Source organism: Ruditapes philippinarum, unplaced genomic scaffold (assembly GCF_026571515.1).
Source record: "Ruditapes philippinarum isolate M1 unplaced genomic scaffold, ASM2657151v2 ctg350_1_1_1_1, whole genome shotgun sequence".
NCBI classification, from domain to species: domain Eukaryota; kingdom Metazoa; phylum Mollusca; class Bivalvia; order Venerida; family Veneridae; genus Ruditapes; species Ruditapes philippinarum.
In genome coordinates, this window is record NW_026860384.1 from 150,855 (window position 1) to 171,536 (window position 20,682).

Sequence of the window (20,682 nt, forward strand, 5' to 3'; positions counted from 1 at the left end):
AGTACTTTTGTTTTATCATTGACCTTATAATTACTACGACACATATTATGATGGTTATTATGATAATATACATATTTAATACAATTATATAACAGTTATGTATTGTATGTTATTTATCTCTACATGTAGATCAGTGACAGTTTTTAAACTTTATCATGTAGATTATCTATGAGGTAAATTGATATAGAGCGTTTAATGGGTGATAATATTTTCATTTAAACTGTCAAGTTGTCATCAGATTCAAATGTCAGGGACATTATCTTAGAAAATAAACTCTCTTAATCTGAAGTAAATCCAGTCATCGAAAATAAATTCTAATTGTGTGTTTATGTAATAACTTAAGTACTTATTCTGATTATAACCCATGGTCCGATCACTTCACTTCTAACTTAACAAATCTAGTTTTGTAACATCCGCTACACCGCAAACTATTCAGCTCCACAAAACTGCTAAAAACTAGTATTAGATGATATCTAAAATTAGTTAATCAAACTGACAGTAACTTCTCTCGTACATTTAACTGACAATCAGCGTGTGTAATTTCTCCCATGGAGCATTTAACGCACATCCACAGCTAACTGAAACAAGGGTGTGTATTCACTCCTATGGAGAGCACAAAGCTATACAGTCGCATCTCCAAATCATTTAACTGAAACCAGGATGGGCTTTCTCTCCATGGAGCATTTAGCGCACAGCCAAAGCTATACGGTCAGCGTTGGACTGTGAAACAGACGGCCCAGGTTCGATTCCCGGTCGGTTCAGGTCATTTACGTTGTGATTGATCATGAAATCCTTTCAACGGTCATTCGCATTGTACCTCAGCTCTAGCATGTGCAGAAGTTATCCATGCGAAAGTGAAGGCAACAAGTACTGGTAAACTGATTGACAATCTTCCCAGGAATGATGCACTTACTGAACTGTATTCTGTCAAATTCAAATCTTTTTATACAACTCGACTTTTGCTAAGCATCGATAGTTGCTCACTGTTTTATGAAAGTATAAAATGGATTCAATACTATAGAAGTTGGATTCAGCAAGGGTTTGCAACCTGAATGCAAGATGTTTTGTCATCATGTGGCCACAGAAAGTATGCACTCCTTGTTTTCTTTAAGAGATTACTGTTATTATAAACAGATATATCAAATGTTTGATCATTCAAGTCAGACTTTTTTCCCCTTTTTAACAAGCAGAGATTGGTGGGTTGTAGGAGCAGGGGAGCACACAATATGAGGATGGTGAGACGCTTGGTGTACACTTCACCAGTAGTAATTCATCTACACTCCCTTCAAACAATACCATACATGAAATAAGTTATACATGTAGTTTGTTGTGCTGTACAAACAACACCGTTTATTTCACTAGATATATACATGATATAAATATATAAATAATGATATAAAAATTTCACCAAACATATACACATGTAGACAAATAGACAACATAATTTTTGCATAAGCCATATCAACACTGACATCAACATTGTTATTTTATGTGGTTTATTATATCAGGCATGGGCTAACGTGTCAACATTGTTGTGCTGCATTTCTTATTGGACACCTGCATGCAAAACAAAATTTGCCGTGCGGTTTTTGACTTATGAACACTATTTTGAATATAAAAATAAAACATTACATGAGCCCTTTTTCAGAAATAAGAAAACTTTAAAATAATCTTTAATATCATCCTTATAAAACATGTTATTCCTATTCAATGTTGTAACAAAAGCTAACAAGAGCACCGCTAGGCAGAGAATTATATGCCCGAAAGTGTGTAATTTTTTTTAGTAAGGATGAAGTAATTTTAAGACATGGGAATTAAATAAAGTATTACCTCCTTCAAATAGCAATCCTCCTATGAAGTTTGAATATTGTGGGCCAAATGGAACATAAGTTATGCTCTGGAAACTGTTTTCAGTTTTAAGGTAACAGTGACCTTGACCTTTGACTCCAAAATCAATAGAGGTGTTCTACCCAATATGGACAATCATCCTATGAAGTTTGAAAACTGTGGGCCAAATGGAACTTAAGTTATGCTCCGGCAATTGTTTTCAGCTTTAAAGTAGTGACCTTGACCTTTGACCTTGTGACCCCAAAATCAATAGGGGTGTTCTACTCAATATGGACAATCATCCTATGAAGTTTGAACACTGTTGGCCAAATGGAACTTAAGCTATGCTCCGGAAACTGTTTTCAGTTTTAAGGTAATAGTGACCCCAAAATCAATAGGGGTCTTCTACCCAAAATGGACAAACATCCTATGAAGTTTGAACTCTGTGGGCCAAATGGAACTTAAGTTATGCTCCAGAAACCAAATTGCTAACAGACGGACGCCAGGGGGTATAACATAATATGCCCGAAATTCTTTCAGGCATATAAAAATATGAAATTCGAAATTCTTGCATAGATAAAGAGATTCACTTAAAAATTGGAAAACCTTCAAACATTATAATATACTCAGAGTTAAAATTGATATTTTGCACAATTTTTAACCTGGTCCTGATTGGGTAAAAGTGATGCAATGCTTTCATGTTTTGGACATTTTGCACAATATGAATACATTGTAATTATTCTGTGAAAACTATGATATGAAATTTTGCACAAAAGTTATTATACCAGAGTGAGACCTAAATCAAATGATACACTAGTGTCAAAAAATATTTCCATTCCCTTTAAGAAAAACAAAATAAAGCTAAGTCAACAAACCACATAAGCTAAATGATTGTTTCTAGTCATAATGTTTGAAACCTGTATAATACAGTAACACACATTTTAAACGCTTGGTTTAAAATTTTCTTGCTAACATTGCCTCATTAAAAATGTCCCTTAATTGAAATCTATAGGCTGAAAAAATAAAGAAAATAAGTTGGCCCTACTCGGGTTTGAGCCTAATACCCTTAGTTTCAATGCAGTTGACAGTTATTGTAGTGTTTCTAAAAACCCTTCAAAGTATAGGCAGTGCATTAAAAGAATGCTTCCTAAATAGTATAATGTCCATTGTGGGATTTAAACTAACAACTTATAAGATCAAAGTGATTCACTCAGCCTGGGTACAAACACATACTTCAACATTGTTAAAATAAAGTTGCAAACTTCATTACAAAATCTTGAACTATATAACTAATGACTTGTTACTGTACACATGTGTTGTTCAACAAATACTGGCATACAATGATTATACAATAACATGAAATAGTTGTTAACAACTCTATCAATCAAAATGATATCTTTAAGATTGGTATCAAGAAAGTGTCACCAATATCACATCTATGTTTAAATATTAAACATTACATGATACAATAGATGATACAATACATTATCACATAAACGGTGCGCGGGAGTGTAATAAAGCCATGTAATAAAAACGATATTAGACTATAGTGTAATAACATTTTGATGTGACGTCATTTGCGCTATATATAAACATAGCGTTAAATAAAGCGCGCTAATGTTAGCATTATACTATAAGCATGTCAATGAAAAATGACTCTTTTTAACAGTTTACCGTTCTTATCTTATATATGTGATAAATAGAATATTATCTTCGTGTCAATTCAATACTAAATTTATTGAACTCGAATTAAACAATATTATGCTCGCCAGAGGCTCACATAATATGATTTTATTCAACTTGTTCAATACATTTAGTATTAAACCTACACTCATTGAATATCTTCTATTTATGTTGATTAAAATCACATTTTTGTTATCAACATCATAGTAACATATGACATATGTAATCTAGATCTCTATTAAAGGTGCATGCCTCCAGACGAGCCAAAATATTTCAAGAAAAACAAACTCAAGAAAAATGAACTGAGCTTTAAAGAAAAGTAAAAAGATTCAAGATAAAAGTAAAAAATTTCCATATTTTTCACCATATTTCTACTGCAAAAGGGCTATTTTTGCACATTTTGACTAATTTTTTTTGGTAATTTACATTGGTTGTAAGTGCCATTTGCAATGTGCAAATTATTTTTATGTTCACTACACAATATTTTATTTTTTAAATATATTTTCAAAATTTTAATGAAAATTAGCATGAATCTGGAAGCGCGCTCCTTTAACAATAACATTAAATATTTATTGATTTCTTCAAATTCATGGTTTGAAATCAATTGCAATAATCTTTTACAATGAGTATGGAAAGTTCACTGATATATCAAAAACACATCACAACATAGTTTACAACAAGACATGTATATATTATATGAGCCGTGCCATGACAAAACCAACATAGTGCGTTTGCCACCAGCATGGATCCAGACCAGACTGCGCATCCGCACAGTCTGATCAGGATCCATGCTGTTCGCTTACAAACTCTATAACAAGTAGAGAAACTGATAGCGAACAGCATGGATCCTGATCAGACTGCACGGATGCGCAGTCTGGTCTGGATCCATGCTGGTCGCAAATGCATTATGTTGGTTTTGTCATGATGCAGCTCAAATTAGGACTGAATAAACGCTGGTCTAATTTCATTTTTATATTGTCAATATAAGAGAAGATAATTTCACTCTGTGGTTATCCAATACAGTTGATTTGTTGTTGAATCAAACTCCAAATAACATCCTCAGATCTGCTAATGTAAGTTTGTTCTTGTTCATTGCTCCCCTGAAAACAACACCAATAGATATGTATAGGGTAAATGATAAACTGGTTTATGTATATATGTTTGTTAAAGGAAAGTGTTTGTTTTGTTGGGTATTAAAGTCACAGTGACACTGTTAAAGCCACATGCCTCTAGATGAGTCAAATATTTCAATAAAATCAATATTGAGAAAAATGTACTCAGATGTAAGGAAAAATAAAAAGATGCAAGTAATATTTTACATATAATTTGCGATTAATGACTGATTTTTGCAGTATTTATAACTATATGTCTACTGCGTAATCAACGCAGTAAAGACTTTTTATGAATATTTTGACCACTTTTTGGTAATTTATTTCGTTTGTAAGTGCCATTGATGATTGTGACTTCCTTCCTTTTGGGGACTTCACAATATTACACATGCAAATGCATTTTCAAAATTTTAATGAAAATTAGCATGAATCTGGAGGCGTGCTGCTTTTAGGTGTTATAGTGACTTTCTGGCTTTACTGGTAGAGGAAGACCTCAGGTATCCCTGCCTGTTTTATATCAGACACAAACTAGCAACTGAGTAGAATCATCAATCTGTTGTAAGTGTCTAAATAGCTTCCTTACAGGAAAGAATCCTAATTCCTAAATGTGACAGACGGACAGACAGACAGAGTATCCAATTGTGATCTTTATAAGTCGTGGCTACTTTGTAGCATGTATCAGCTATTGTGTAGCAGGCGTCACAAAAATCCTTTGTTACTAATCATTCCTGTAAAGTTTGGATGAAATTGCACCAGTAGTTTCTGAGTAGTATCGATAAATCTTAAGAGAGACAGAAATATAACAGACATATGACGCAGGCAACACAAAAATCAAGTTTAAGAAAAGTAAGTTATGTATACCCAGTAAGAACACTTTTAGCTAAATCTGTTTTCCTTTTCTGTAATTGCTGTATCTTTTCTTCCACAGTTTCTTTACATAAAAATCTTTAAATAGATAAACATATAAAAATCTTCAAATAGATAGATAAACACATAAAAATCTTAGCAACAGATGAACACATTATTTTTGTAAAGTGACTTTACTCGTGTAGTGTTAAATTGTGTGTTACTATGGTAACAGTAACTGTCCCAGCTGTGATAATGACCGTATAGTTAGATATTGTTGTATATCACCAGATAAACAACAGAATAATAGCTTTATATAATTACAGAGACAATCTAAAACTCTTACTCTATTACAATTAGCTAATTTCAATTTAGAAAACTCCATTTTTTTGTAGATATTGACATTCAGCATGTGTATCAGCGGGAGAATATTTATTTTCTAGTTAATTGCCTTTATCACATTAACCAAACATTGCCCTATATTCTCTACAGAACACACCTTGTTTTGTTATTTCACTGAAACATATTTATTTATTTCAGATTTGGTATAACAATTACAACAGCTATTTTCAGATCTATGGTATTGTATTTGTATTGTTACATGAAGTGTATGTATTTTACCTGTGAATGTAGACATTTTTCTTTTGTCCTACTCGATAGATTCTGTCACAGGCCTGGTCCTCCAGAGCCGGGTTCCTGTAAAATATAAGGTCTAATATATAATATATCACAATATATAACAGCATTAATAACAATTAAATATCATACAATAATAATAATAACAATAATAAATAATCAACACAAAGAAATACTAGAAATGTGTCCATAGGACACGGATGCCCCCACTCTTCACTGTTTTTTCAATCTTATGACTCTAGGTCAAATATTTTTTGGGCTACATGTGCCACAAGTTGAAAAATAATATTTTACCAAGTCAAGGGCAGCAAATTTAGAAATACTAGATAAATCCCAGGTGCACAACTACACATGCTGACCCACATCCAACATTCCTATTAAGTTTCATGACTCTATGTTAAATACATTTTGAGCTCATACAACACTAATTGAAAATTGCAAAATTTTCACTAAGTCAAGGGCAGAAACTCTTACAAAACAGAAAAAATCATCAAGTGAAACCCAGGTGCACAACTTCACATGCTGAGCAACATTCCTGTAAAGTTTCATGACTCTAGGTCAAATACTTTTCGAGCTACATGCGACACAAAATGAGAATTTTTGCAACAGAGCTATTTCATGTTTGGAGGCAAAGACTTATTTTTTGTTTGTTTTTTTTTATTAATTTTACCGAGGATGCTGAAGGCATTGCATTTTCTTACTAACTACTAGCATATTTTTTTGTTGTTGCTAATTTGCTAAACAGCCTGCTTATAAATTTTGTCAAAAACCACATTAAATAACAGGAAAATAATGTGAGTGTTCCAATAGTGCTGTCTCTTGATATTCAAATGTGAATTTAATTAACTTACTAACATTAATTTAATAAATTATATATTTAAAATAAAAATTCTACAAAAAAACATTCAAGTTTTAACTTGCTCAACGTCTGGTCATTTCTGTGAATTTGATTTTTTTTCTGTTTGTATAATTATTCATTAAAAAAAATAATGCCATATTTGAAATTGAAAATCATAATTCATTTTTTTGTTTTTTTAAATGACTCAGAATATGTTTTAAATTGATTCAAGAGAAATCTGCACGTAAAAATGTACATGGCTGTTTAAATCTAACATGATTTTACAAGCTAAAATTATGTTTTTTACACATTTATTTTTTGTGATATCCCAACAAAAATATATAACAAGATGTTTGAAAGTAAATCTCTATTCCTGTTTACAAGTATTACATTTCTTACATTACTTTTATCTGTATCACAGTATGTCCCAAAAGGTAACAACCAAACTATCATAGAGCTGTCATTGATTCATAGCAAAGCATATTGACGATACATCGATATCAGATGATAAATATCACCAATACACGATATATCGATATATACTCAAATTTCTTGAATTACTTGTTTAAATGATTTTAGTAAAATATATGTTCATAATATTGTTGTATAGTATGTTGTGTCCTGTTTATAAATGTCCTTGGAATGATTTTTACCTAACCATTTTTTGTCATTACTTGTATGAAATGTGTCCATTATGTTTAGTGTTTCACATGGCCTACTACTTTTGTATATGTTTAAGGTGAATTTTCATAATTCATTGACATTATAATAATTAATCAAAATTATCGATTTTTAAAAACGTGTATGGATTATTGATCGACAGAAAAATATCAACGATGCATTGATATCGTCTCAATCGATGACAGCTCTTAACTATCATTTTGTAGGGGTCCTGCAGGATTTTTTGGTCTGATAAATCTCACCAGTGTAACAATAAAAGTTTTACTTTTTATGACAAGAAATAGCTAAAAGAGATATTGATGTATTAAAGATATTATGTTAAAACTTGCTAGTTACCAATAAAACATTTTACATTGATTGATCAATATATGACAACAAAGAATCAAATTTACATGAAATGGTTGTTAGGCTTCAACAACACCTATGTTAGTGGGTGATTGCAGCATTTTTACGTATTTTATTCAAAAACATCAACAGTCCTATATTTGATTATCTAGTTTTAAAATATGTGTCAACTTTGTAGATATCTATCAGTTCATTGAACTGCTATAAGTTATTTAGTTATTGATGTAGGCCAGTGTAACTATGCTAATTTCAGTGATCATATCACATAGTATAGATTAATAGCTGCTATAAATTTGAACCAGTTTTCAATTTTCAACAATACAATACAATAATTTAGTAGTAAATTAAGTTTCACTATCTAAATAGTGGTATATCAATTAAACAATCTAAATGTACAGCATATTTGTCTATTATCTTGACTATAACAGTCAATCAAGTACCTGATTCATCTCCAATATGACTTTCCCCGTTCTATTCTAGATAAAATTTATTTCAATGTTTGCCATATAAATACTTTTAGAGATTGTACTTTAATGATAATGTTGCATGTAAAACACAATAAAAGTGATTTAGAGAACTGGTAACATTGACAGATGAGTAATGTTAGTGTATTTTAGAAGTTAATATTCCAACTTGAAAACCACAAAAATCTAAATGCCTTCGTATCACATGAAAGTATGAGCCCTCTGTTTGTAATAAAACTGACAATAAAACCAGTCAACATTGAACTTCACCTCCAATATCTGCTGAAATCATTTCCTAAACTAGATGGAAAAAACCTCCTGAAACTCACTAATCATCAAATTAGATACATGTAATTGTAATTTTGCTGCAGTAATTATGCCCAGTTGTGTTATTAACTGAATAATTTATCTAACATAGCATGATAGTTCACAATAAATCACGTTAAAATTCTCAGCATGGAATTACATCTTATTCTGCTATGTGTTTTAATCTAGAACATTTCTCTTTCTTTCCCCTAACGTTTATAACATTATATAATTGTTAATACAATAATGTTACAGATAAGGTGTTTTTATTGGCTTTCCGCTCATTCTCAATAAAACACAGCATTTCATGTTCCACTGGGTAGCTCTTATACAAAGGTTTTTCTTGAGGTCAAAATGTCGTTAGAAAGGTGGCTGCCACTTTGTCTAATAGGGACACTCTCAGTTTTACATATCTATCTGTTATTTTTCTTTTACAAGTACCATTAATGCCCTAAAGTGTAACATACGTTACTGTCGCCACCTAGAATTTTCAACTTTGAAATTGTGTTTTAGAAAATAATATCCAGAATAAACGAAACATGTGCAATTAGTCATTGCTGTGTGTATATGAACTTTGATTATTGGTAAAAATTATATTTGACTGTTAAAATCTCATTGATATAATGGATGATCAAATGTCGCCAAATGCATATAAATAAATAGTGACAAACCTAAAACAATAATAAGTGGAACCGAAATTACATAATTGAATCGATGCATGCTTAATAATATAGCATATATATAATTAAAAGTAAAAATAAGCTTGCAGCCTCTAAAATATCATTATATTTTCGGAGATTTTCATTTTTTATTCAAATTTTTTCAACAGCATTTTAAAAAGAAACATACGTTACCATTATTTAAGAGCCAATCCATTCAAAGAAGAATCCAAACAAGAAAGAAAACAAGAAACATGGCAATGCCATGAAACCAGGTTTTCAATTATCACCATTGTAGATAAATATGTTGTATTTGAAATACAAATACAAGCAACAAACAATGTAACTATGTGCAATGTAATACATGAATAATGTAGGAGGAATTGCCACAGAGGAAGTGTTCACTATAATTATATTCTGTATAAGGAAAAAAAAACAAAGGGCCATAATTAAATAAAAAATTATTCAATCACAAAACCCCGACAATATGCACCAGGGCACTGGATGACAAAGCCTTTGTGAAAGTTTGGTCAAAATCTGTTGAGAAATGTAGAAGAAGTTGCGCATAGTAAAAATTGTTCACTATATAATCTGTATAAGGAAAAAAAACAAAGGGCCATAATTAGGTCAAATATTATACAATGACAAAACCCTGACAATATGCCCTAAGGCACTTGATGACAAAGCCTCTGTGAAAGTTTGGTCAAATTCCGTTGAGAAATGTAGGAGGAGTTGCGCACAGAAAATTGTTCACTATATATCCTATATTGGGAAAAAAAACAAAGGGCCATAATTAGGTCAAATATTATTCAATCACAAAACCCCGACATTATGCACCAGGCCACTAGATGACAAAGCCTCTGTGAAAGTTTGGTCAAAATCCATTGATAAATGTAGGAACAGTTGGGCACAGAAGAAATTATTCACTATATATTCTATATAAGGAAAAAAAAACAAAGGGCCATAATTAGGTCAAATTTTATCCAATCACAAAACCCCGACAATATGCGCCAGGTCACTTGATGACAAAGCTTCTGTGAAAGTTTGGTCAAAATCCGTTGAAAAATGTAGGAGGAGTTGCGCACAGAAGAAATTGTTTACGTCCGCCCGTCCGCCCGCCCGCCGACATACCTCAATCTAATAACCAGTTTTTTCCTTCGGAAAACCTGGTTAATTAACATGTGTGTAACTCTGATATATTAACCACAAATTATGGCGGGTTAAACGGTCTTGCGTCATTTATTAACCCACTTTCAATGTAAAAATGAAACATACGTTACAGAAACATACGTTATTCAACTTTTAAAGTAAGTTTATCAAAAAGGAAATTGAAGTCAGAAAGCACGTTATAACAGCAACATTAACTTCTATTTGACATTATTTAGTAAATTTTTGATAACTTTGGTCGAGTTTAACTTGTTTAAGTAACCACAGTGAAACAACGTTACTTTTATCAAACAGCCTTTATATTGTTTACACATGCATATATAAAAACATAAAATCACATTTTTATGACAATAGAATGATGTACATTTGATTCCTAAATAAAAAAGTCGATTTTACATGTAAGTTTCAATTCAGTGATCAAGTTCATAAATAAGCGAGTGTGAAACATACGTTACTCCAACTTACAATTCAACAATTTTTGAAAATTAAAGATAAAGTTGGGATTATCATGCTTGTTATTAACGGTTACCTTGTATTAGATGTAAGAATATACAAAATTGTTTTTACAAAGGAAAGCTATTTAATAATATGTTGATGTTCCAGCTGAAATGTTAAAAATATTTTACAAGAGATTGATGTTCTCAGCAACAACTAATTCGTTTCTGCAAAGAGCTTACTGGCCGTATTTCATTCTATATATAATAATGTTAAAATAATATCCATAAATATAATTTATTTTACAAAAAATAAAATTGTTTTCTCAACCTTTACTTGCATTTGAATAAAATGAAACATACGTGACATTCTGTATGGGGTTGAATATAGAACTGCGTAGCAATAAATTTTCCAAATATTAAGAAAGTTGAAAAGTTGAATGCTTTGAAAAAAAAAAATGCTACTACAAACATTTGTGTATGCATTCGACCTCTCATATATTATATATGATATATATCCTTTGAATGAAAGACATAAAATAATCATTTCCAAAATTGACTATTTTTGCTTTCTACGAAATATTTTTAACTTTGAAGAAATTAAACTGAAAATTAGCAAGGTACCCCAACTTCCTTGAATTTTCCTGGGTTAGAAAGTCCCTCTAGATAGAGAATTTTCAGATTTTGATATATTGTACAGACATTTGTTGTTAATATGCAGCCAATATGTTAAATTATTAGATCTGAAATCTACGTTACCGAAGCAATACAGTGTTATTACCGAAATAAATGCCATCCTGTTATATCATAGTTTCTTGTTCAAAATATTTCTGGCAAACTTGCATAATACCATAAACTTTTACTTCAGCGATAAAAAATGACACAATGACAACATCAAATTTTTAATATTTTTCAACCTCAAATGCTTTATTTTATTGAGAATGGGCGTTTCAAGGGCAGCAGTATGTATTTAGATACTAAGTATATGTGTTAATGAAACATTGTGTATATGTTTATGATACTATGTTTTTATGTGTTCATGTTGATGATAATATGTTTATGTGTTCATAACACTAGGTTTATATGTGTTCATGGTACTATATTTATATGTGTTCTTAATATTATGTTTGTATGTGTTCACAATACTTTGTATGTGTTTATTTGTACCTATGAAACATTGTTTAAAAACAAGATACATCATATATAACATATATATTTTAATTACCAGTGACTATCTAACAGAAAGAGATGATTTCCACCAATCAGGTTAAGACCACACCCTCCAGCACGTAGCGACACGAGCATCACCTCGGGACCGTCCGCATCATTGTTGAACCGATCTACAGCCTCCATTCTTTTCTTGGCTGGTATATTACCTTGTATAACTGAACATCGTATCTTTAGTTTCTGTAGATGAACAGCTACAATATCCAACATCTTTGTCCATTGTGATACCACCACACTGTAATGTATATAATCTGTTTGTGTTGATTACAGCCAATTAAACCTTACATTATAGACAAATTCTATAACATAATTAGATAGCAACTCAATTATTGCTTATAATGGTTGATATGTACCTATCAGAGTAGATATGGATGTATTTGTAAGATCACATAAGATAATACCTAAACTGTTGATATATTATTTCAATGTTCGCTACTTTCCAGGATTCTAATTGAAATATTTTTACATGTAATCTGTAATAATTATCCTGCTACAATGTATGTTAATATATTTCCAGTGAGAGTGAAGAACAAATTATAACAAGCACGGAGATACTGATAAAATATCAACATATTTAACTTCACGGCCCTCATTTTTATGATTTTTGGGGACAAAATCATGCCCCTTCCAATTAACATATATATCTCCTACCTAAGGGACTGATTCACCTTGAGTTAATTAGGGACCTGAACATTGAAATAGAAAATACTTTAATTTTTTAGCTTAAGTCATTTAATGCTGACTTTCTTTGTTCCCTGGTTGCCATAGTTACAGGAAATTCACTTGAAAAAAGTTCATAAATGATTGAAGCTATTCACCTTTTACATTTATCTTTTGACTTTGTTGGTCTGTGAATTTCCTTCAGCTCGTTCATCAATGCCTGCATCTAATGAAATATTGAAAATATCAAAATAAAACAACAGTCACTACATCAATGCCTGCAGTAAGTGAAATATAGAAAATATTACAATAAAAATAAAACAGTCAAAAGATCAATGTTCATTGATATTTTGTTAAGATGGTTCCTTCAAGAAATCTATATTTACAAATATATTAGAACAATGATGCAGTTTGGTGATTATATTTGTCATAACAAACTGTAAATCCAACAGCATTCATGAGAAATCTCAAGCTGCCATTAAATTTAGACACACAAAAATACAAAAATTCTAAGGTGAGACATACAGATAAATGTAAAATTGCAAGTGATTATACCTTAGTACTGAGTGCCTCTTTTTCAAATAATTGTGATGATTTTTTCACAGTTGGTTGTTTGTCTGTATCATCATTCAGCATTAGGTCCATCATTTGTTCCTCTAATGTCATCTCTAGTCCCTCATTCTCCTGTGTCTCTTCATCTACAGCCTTATATATAATAAACACATGCTATATAGAGGATATTTGTTTAGTTCAGAATAAGATCGCAATATATTTCACCTAGTGAGCACCAAAAGGTATATTTCATGAGTGGCGCAGCCTTGAGTGAAATATGAACTTTTAGTGTTCACAAGGTGAAATATATTCCAAATAATAATACAATGTGAAGTCAATTACGATGTCACATCATTAAGTTGGTTTCCAGGACTGTGCACACTGGTATTTTACTGAAACAACGTAAGGGGCTTAAATTCAAAACAGTGAAATTATCAAATTGATAACTTCACTGTTTCAAACTGTGAAATTATCAGTTTTATATTTCACTGATATATTTCTATAAACCACCGGAAAACATGTAATAAAGATACAGTTTAATATACACAGCCTATACATAATATACACATTGCTAAACACATGGTATGAAGTCAGCAAACTTTAACAAATTTCTTTCTTAAACAGAAAGTTCTGTATTTAAAAGAATTTCTGTCAATATTAAACATCATGCCCATGGATTAATAAAAGTTAAATGACACTATAATATACACATTGTTCTAATTTTAAACACAGAATTTCACATGAAATACCACCACTGTGTAAGACAAAAAACAAATGTTGAAATCAGCTGAAATTTGTGCATGATGGATCAGGGGGCAAAGCACATGTATACTCTGAAAGTTTAACTGTTTTAAAAGGGCTCAACTTCATTTCTTTTAATATCTGGATATCATTTGTTAAATTCCTATTGAAATTTGAGAAATACCAGCAAGTTTAGTTTGCAAATATAAAATAGTAGCCACTTACATGTTTACATTACTATTAATATAAGTACACTTATTATATTGGGCACAGTATAAAGTTGCTCAACTTTTTATAGGTAGGTCACTGTTCACTAAATTAATTTTTCATCAGATTAACATTGATCTTAACAACTGTCCCCAAAATCATCAAACCTTCAGATGTTACACAAATCTACAGTAAATTTTAATGCATTATATAAAAAGTAACATCTGTTATATTGGGCAAATAAGAAACAAAATATCGGGAATTTAAATTTTTGACCCCGCTATAGTGAAATCATGTATATGCAAAAAAATTAGGGAATGCGGTTTTCGTGAAATAAAGATTTCACGAATATGAAGTGATTTACAGTAATGTGTATAGTATAATGTGGTATATAAATTGTTAACAGATTACAATGAAGGTATGAAATATGAACATGTATCAAAATGTACAGTATTTTTTTTTTACTTCTGCATCTTACGTTCTGAGTGAAATTAATTTGCCGTGGACACAAAGTTGCAAAAAATATATGTATTGTGGACAAATGCCTTCTCTTAGTTTGTAGTCCTGTCTCACAGGATAGAGGCCAAAAATACCAAACTGTGCGCAAAGTTTGTAGTTTACATAGGGCAGTCATTCTACTGACAGTTTTTTGCTGATTTTTTACACTGTAGATTGTTAGGAAATTGTCGAAAACATTTTTATAATTTTATACTTTCTGCATTAAAGAAAAAGACTTAATAAGTCTTAGGACCTGTTATGACAATTTTTTTTTAAAAATCACTGTATATTATATGTTAATAGATTACAATGAAATATTCAAGTTATCAAGTTATATTTACTTACATCTTTCATAAGACTAAGATGACAACAACACTGTCGTAACCGTAGCAACATGACTAGAATATGCTGTGCTGTTGGCTTGACACCAGTACTGGTTTCCCCAACAACTGACTGGGTTCCTGACGTACTAGAACCAGGTACCAGGCTAGATGGAGATTTCTTATCCATAAAAGGATTTGAAGATTTTGGTGAGACATAATCATCCTTTAACATTTCCTTATCTTCATGTCTCTTTAAATATTCCTTCAAAACAGACCTGGAAAAATATAGTTTATATAGTTTACAATAACAACATTTATCACATAAACCATGAAGCTAGATTGTAATAAAGCAATTTTCTAAAAAGGATATTACACTAGTGTAATAACACTTTGACGTGACATCATTTGCTTTATATACAAACATAGTATTAAAGCGTGCTAATGTTAGCTTTATCCTATAGGCATGTCAATGAAAAATGACTCTTTTTAACTGTGAATCATTCTTATTTTGGATATGTGATATAAAGAATATTATATTCGTGTAGATTCAATACTAAATCTATTGAACTCAATGAATTAAACAATATTATGCTCGCAGATAATTTTATTCAACTCGTTCAATAAATATAGTATTAAATCTACACTCATTCAATATGTTCTATATACAGGCATTCTCACTGATAATTGATATCAATGTATATGAAAGGGGAGTCTGTGGCTACATGGACTTCAAACCACTAGCCTAAATATAGATGCTTCTTAATAACCTACAGTCATGGCTATAAAGAAATTTAGGAAGATTCAAATGCTTTTTAGTGATTCAAAACTTACAAGGGCCACAAATTGAACAAGATGAAATATAACAAGTTATGAGACATAATTCTGTCTGTAAGTATAATCATTATAAATTAACAATATGATGTTTGAATCTTATAGATAAATTGTTTATTAAAATATAGCCCTGCCAGTCCTAACATGCAAAACATTAGTGAAAATTCTGAAATATCAAAACCAACTACATCAGGCCTGGTAGAATAGCCTTCAATATACTTTCATAAGTCAAGCAAAGAAAACACATTTTCAATAAAGTTGTAAAATTTTATTACAAAAAATTGATACTTAAGCTAAATTAAAAGGAATAAAATATTAATAACATCATTTTTACAGTTCAATATCACAAATTTCCACACACTTTAATCAGAACCAGTAACTGTATAATGGTATAAGAAACATAAACTGTGCAACAAGATACATTATATGTCCTGATTATTAGAATATACTGGTATATAAACTGTATCATTTACTGGTATTAACCCTTTACCTCAAATATATGTAAAATATACATACAACACACTTTGGATAACCCCCCAGGACTCAATTAGTGACCAAGTGTCCTATTAAGGCCCCAAACACTTTTCTTTGAGAAATGTTGTAAAAAAGTAATAACTTTTTTCGTCGCCAACCCTATCAGGAAATGTAAGATTGAGCATGCTGTTATAAAGGCTATGGTCTACTTAACATTAAATTTGTGCCAAGTTTCCTGACTACTGAAGCATCTTTATAGTTTCATCGCAATTTGAACTTGTAACAGGAGGCTTTTCAATGAAATGGGTTAAAATATACTGGTATAAGTTACCTTGACTGTGCAAACACTTTATCATATACTTGTCTCTCCTGCTCGGATAATTCTAGTTCATGTATTGTAGACATCTTCTCTGGTAAGGGAACCTACAATTGTATCATATTATATATGTTCCATTCATTCTATCATAATTAAATGCTTAATTTTTGCTACAATATCAATATACAGTATCATGTGAGTAACCAAGCACTTGCATGTGTGTTTGTAAAGGTTTGACATTTTAAACTATTTTTTATTTTGGTTGGGATTTACCACCATATTATTATAGTATGTCAACTTTCCAGCTTTACTGGTGGAGGAAGTCCTTTTGGTATCTATATAAAGAGGATATTTGTTTGTTTGTGTGTAAGATGAAATTTTATTTCATCAAGTGGGCTTTAAAAACAGTATTCTGTTTTTAAACTTCACGAGATGAAATAAAATTATATCTTACACAACAAACAAACAAATTTTCTTTTTATTTTATGCTAAAAAACAAGTTAAAACGAAATTTCCATAATATTAATGTAAATATTAAAATCTGTTTTCCCCATTGAGAGCCCCATTTAGTCGGAATTTCTCATTAAAAACAAGAAGTCTTGAGCTGAAAAATAAGTCCCACAATCAACGTTAAATGACAGTGATATTATTTATTTTGTTAAAAAAATATGAATGATCATTTGTTTTAATAATAAAAACAAACAATCCTTGTAGGAGAAAAATTCCAACCATCCATCCATATTTCTGTTACTTACTGCGAATTTATATTAGACCTGGCTTTGTTAAATGTAAGCGGCAGCCATTTTTTAAAGTTGTGTATTTTACGGGAGGAAAATAATTGTGTTTGATTCAGAGGGATATCATTTGGATTTGTCAGTCATACACCTTTTTAAAAGAAAGAAAAGATATTTGAGGATTGAAACAGACAAAAAATAAGTGTTGACATATGTGAAAACATGAAAAAAGCAGCTATGAAAATGAAAAACTAGGAACTTGCTCGGAAGTCTGGGTGGTTTACTTGTTCTACGAGCTGATAGCTGTCATTGCTTTTCAATTTTTCATAAAGCATACGGCAGTTATTGCTCGTAGGATACTTTAATATGCTCAAATGTCATCAAGAGCAGTTTGCATGTGGAAGGAATGTATTTTTCAGACTGTAAAAATGAAACAAACAATTTAGAGATGAAACTTGGTGATTGGAATTTGAATGAATAGAAGTAAGTTTTCTTCTTTTTATTACTTTTGAATTTAAGTTATTTATCAATTTCAGCTTTGCGTTTTCTTCAAACAGCCTGACATTGTCAGAATTGTTAACAAAAATAAAATTGAGGTACCCCATGGGAAAAATCTTAAAAAAAGTAGTTTCGGCATTGAAAAGTGTGAAATTATATTTTGATAATTTTCACTGTGAAATTATCAAATATAATTTTCACGGATAAATCAGTAATCCACTGAAAAGCATAATATAAAAAAGTTTATCTTCCATGTGTCATAACTCTAGAAATACTGATCACTTAGTTATGTCCCTTGTCCTACAGATGTGCCACAACAGCTCAACTTTTTCTTTGAAATGGAGCAGCTAAGCTAAAGTATTTTAAGTTGAAAAATATATATAACATTATTTGGATAATGGACATCGTATTTGATATCAAAATAAGGTTAACACTTGATTACTTTTCTTTAAACAATTACCAAATTAATATGATGTTAAGAATATATAAATATGACTAACCAGTGGTTTACCCTCGGCACAAGTTTGAGCTTTTGTCCTTCTCAGTAATAAACTTTTCACCAGTACATTCAGTCTGTTCTGTCCTGTAGCTGAAAGTTGTTAATAAGTAGAGTTAGTTACTACCGACACAAATTGAAATGAGTTTTATTAGCTACTAATTGTCTGAAGTTATGAAAACAGCTATATGTTGATAAAGACAAATAATACTGAATAAATTAAAATGTTAACCACCAGTCTGAAGTTTGTATTAATACGCTTGTTACTATATATAGTAACAAAATTGCCTATGATTTCAACTGATTATGAGTGTCACGTGACCTATAATGAGTTTGCGGCCCGGGGCCGAGAACTAGTTATCACCCCGCAGAATATGTGTATGTGCACAAACTGAAACAATGACGTCATATTTTACGTCATGAAACAGTTAACTGAAAAAGTGAAAGTAGGTTGACAGCACATCGTATTTAGTACAAACGCATTTTTGTTACTGTTGAAATTTGAAGAAATAATACGACAAATTCAATCCGAAAAAAAAATGAAAATAAAACTTGCTTCTTTCAACACACAAACAGTAAACATCTCCGTACAGAACACAAGAATTTCAACCAAAGAACTTCAAAGTAGATTTCTATTTGTTGTTGTTGTTGTTTTTTTGTTTTTTTTTTAAAAATGCTACTATTAGATCTACCAAGTGTATTAAAGACATTAATAACACGTCAGAGTAGGGCCGGAAGGTGATAATCGGCCCCTGAATGAATAATGGCCCTCGGGTCCATTATTCATTTTGCTGGCCGATTATCACCTTCCGGCCCTCTCCTGCGGTGTATTAACCTCTTATTATAATGATGCTGAAAATGTGAATCAAAGTTTTTTTGACAATTTGATCTTGTATCAATTTTGTTTTAGGTTGTTACTTTGACTTTGCATCCAAAATACCCACTTTCTAATCACATGTGTCAAAGTAGATTGGTACATAACAAAAATCAAATTTGCTAATCCCATACTACAAGCTATCTTATTAATTTCTCCTTATTACTTAAAACAAGAGGGCCATGATGGCCCTGAGTCGCTCACCAGAAACAACTGCTTTTCAGAGTTGGAAATTATCCATTGTCAATATTTTCTGATATTTAATTTGAGCATAGAACAAGTTTAAACAATAATTTGAAGAAATGCCATGACCTGGGGCATTTAATATGGAGGGGTGCATTTTATGCCAAAATTACATCTTGCTTTTCTTACGTTACATCGTGCTTTCTAAACTTGTAATTGTTGACTTTTCTAACTTTGTACATTATGCAATTTCTGACATATACATCTTGCATTTCTGACTTTTAACATGTTTGCTTTCTTACATGGCAACATTATGCTTTTGCTGTGGTGCGACTTTTGTTAAAATTTTATGTTGATTGTCGTTTTTAACGATCAATTATTTTTCATTTGGTTGATCTGGTTATATTATTCAATAAATTAACCTTGCAACTGTTTGTATTTGGGTCTATTTTACTCAGCTTGAATGACGAAATGTCATTTAAGCAAGAATGCGCTAGCCGAAAAGCCGAATGCAGCAAGCATTTAATACAACGCGACATCTGGGTGTAATTAATATGTTGACACCCAAATTATTGCTAACAGGTTTGGCCGCTACGTTATATTTTTCTTTTTTGGCGGGTTAGAAAAATTTTTGGGGAAAAGAATTTGTGATTTATTCCTCTTGCTTTTTAAAATTTGGGGCTTTTCTAACTTCTTTTGTGTGGTTTTGTGTTTTGCCTTATTTTACTGAAGCACTTTATGTAATTGCAACCCTTTTGTGTTTTAAAATCCCCCAAAATTTTTGTATTAAAGTTTAATTTTATCTTTTTAAAGATCAACGTTTTTTTTTGTTTTGTAATTTTTTTTTCTTTGATTTAAATTAATTTACCAAAGGTTAGTTTTTGTGTACCCCTTTAATTTTCCTTAAATTTTTACATTATGTCCAAAAAAATTTTTTTTTAAAATTAATTTTTGTTTCGATTTTATGCTTCAATAAAATTCACTGATTACAAAAATAATGCTTTTTTGGCTTGATAAAAAAGTTTAAACCCAACGATATTTTGCATGGGGGATCTTGGAGTAAGCAAAAAGCA

At 30.9% G+C, this 20,682-nt stretch overlaps 1 protein-coding gene across 2 annotated transcripts in view; it reads right to left on the minus strand.

Moving 5' to 3' along the window:
• Nucleotides 1–1,318: 1,318 nt before the first annotated feature.
• Nucleotides 1,319–20,682, minus strand: part of LOC132759856 (transcription termination factor 2-like) — a 47,241-nt gene continuing 27,877 nt past the window's right edge. For both annotated transcript variants that reach the window (XM_060751715.1, XM_060751716.1), the window contains exons 15-23: nt 18,557–18,645; nt 16,840–16,931; nt 15,226–15,478; nt 13,438–13,587; nt 13,041–13,108; nt 12,221–12,457; nt 6,087–6,161; nt 5,481–5,564; nt 1,319–4,610 (exon numbers count right to left, since the gene is read on the minus strand). In XM_060751715.1, the coding sequence (XP_060607698.1) occupies nt 4,550–4,610; nt 5,481–5,564; nt 6,087–6,161; nt 12,221–12,457; nt 13,041–13,108; nt 13,438–13,587; nt 15,226–15,478; nt 16,840–16,931; nt 18,557–18,645 (1,109 nt within the window). In that variant the 3' untranslated portion in view covers nt 1,319–4,549. The remainder of the gene's footprint in view (nt 4,611–5,480; nt 5,565–6,086; nt 6,162–12,220; nt 12,458–13,040; nt 13,109–13,437; nt 13,588–15,225; nt 15,479–16,839; nt 16,932–18,556; nt 18,646–20,682) is intronic.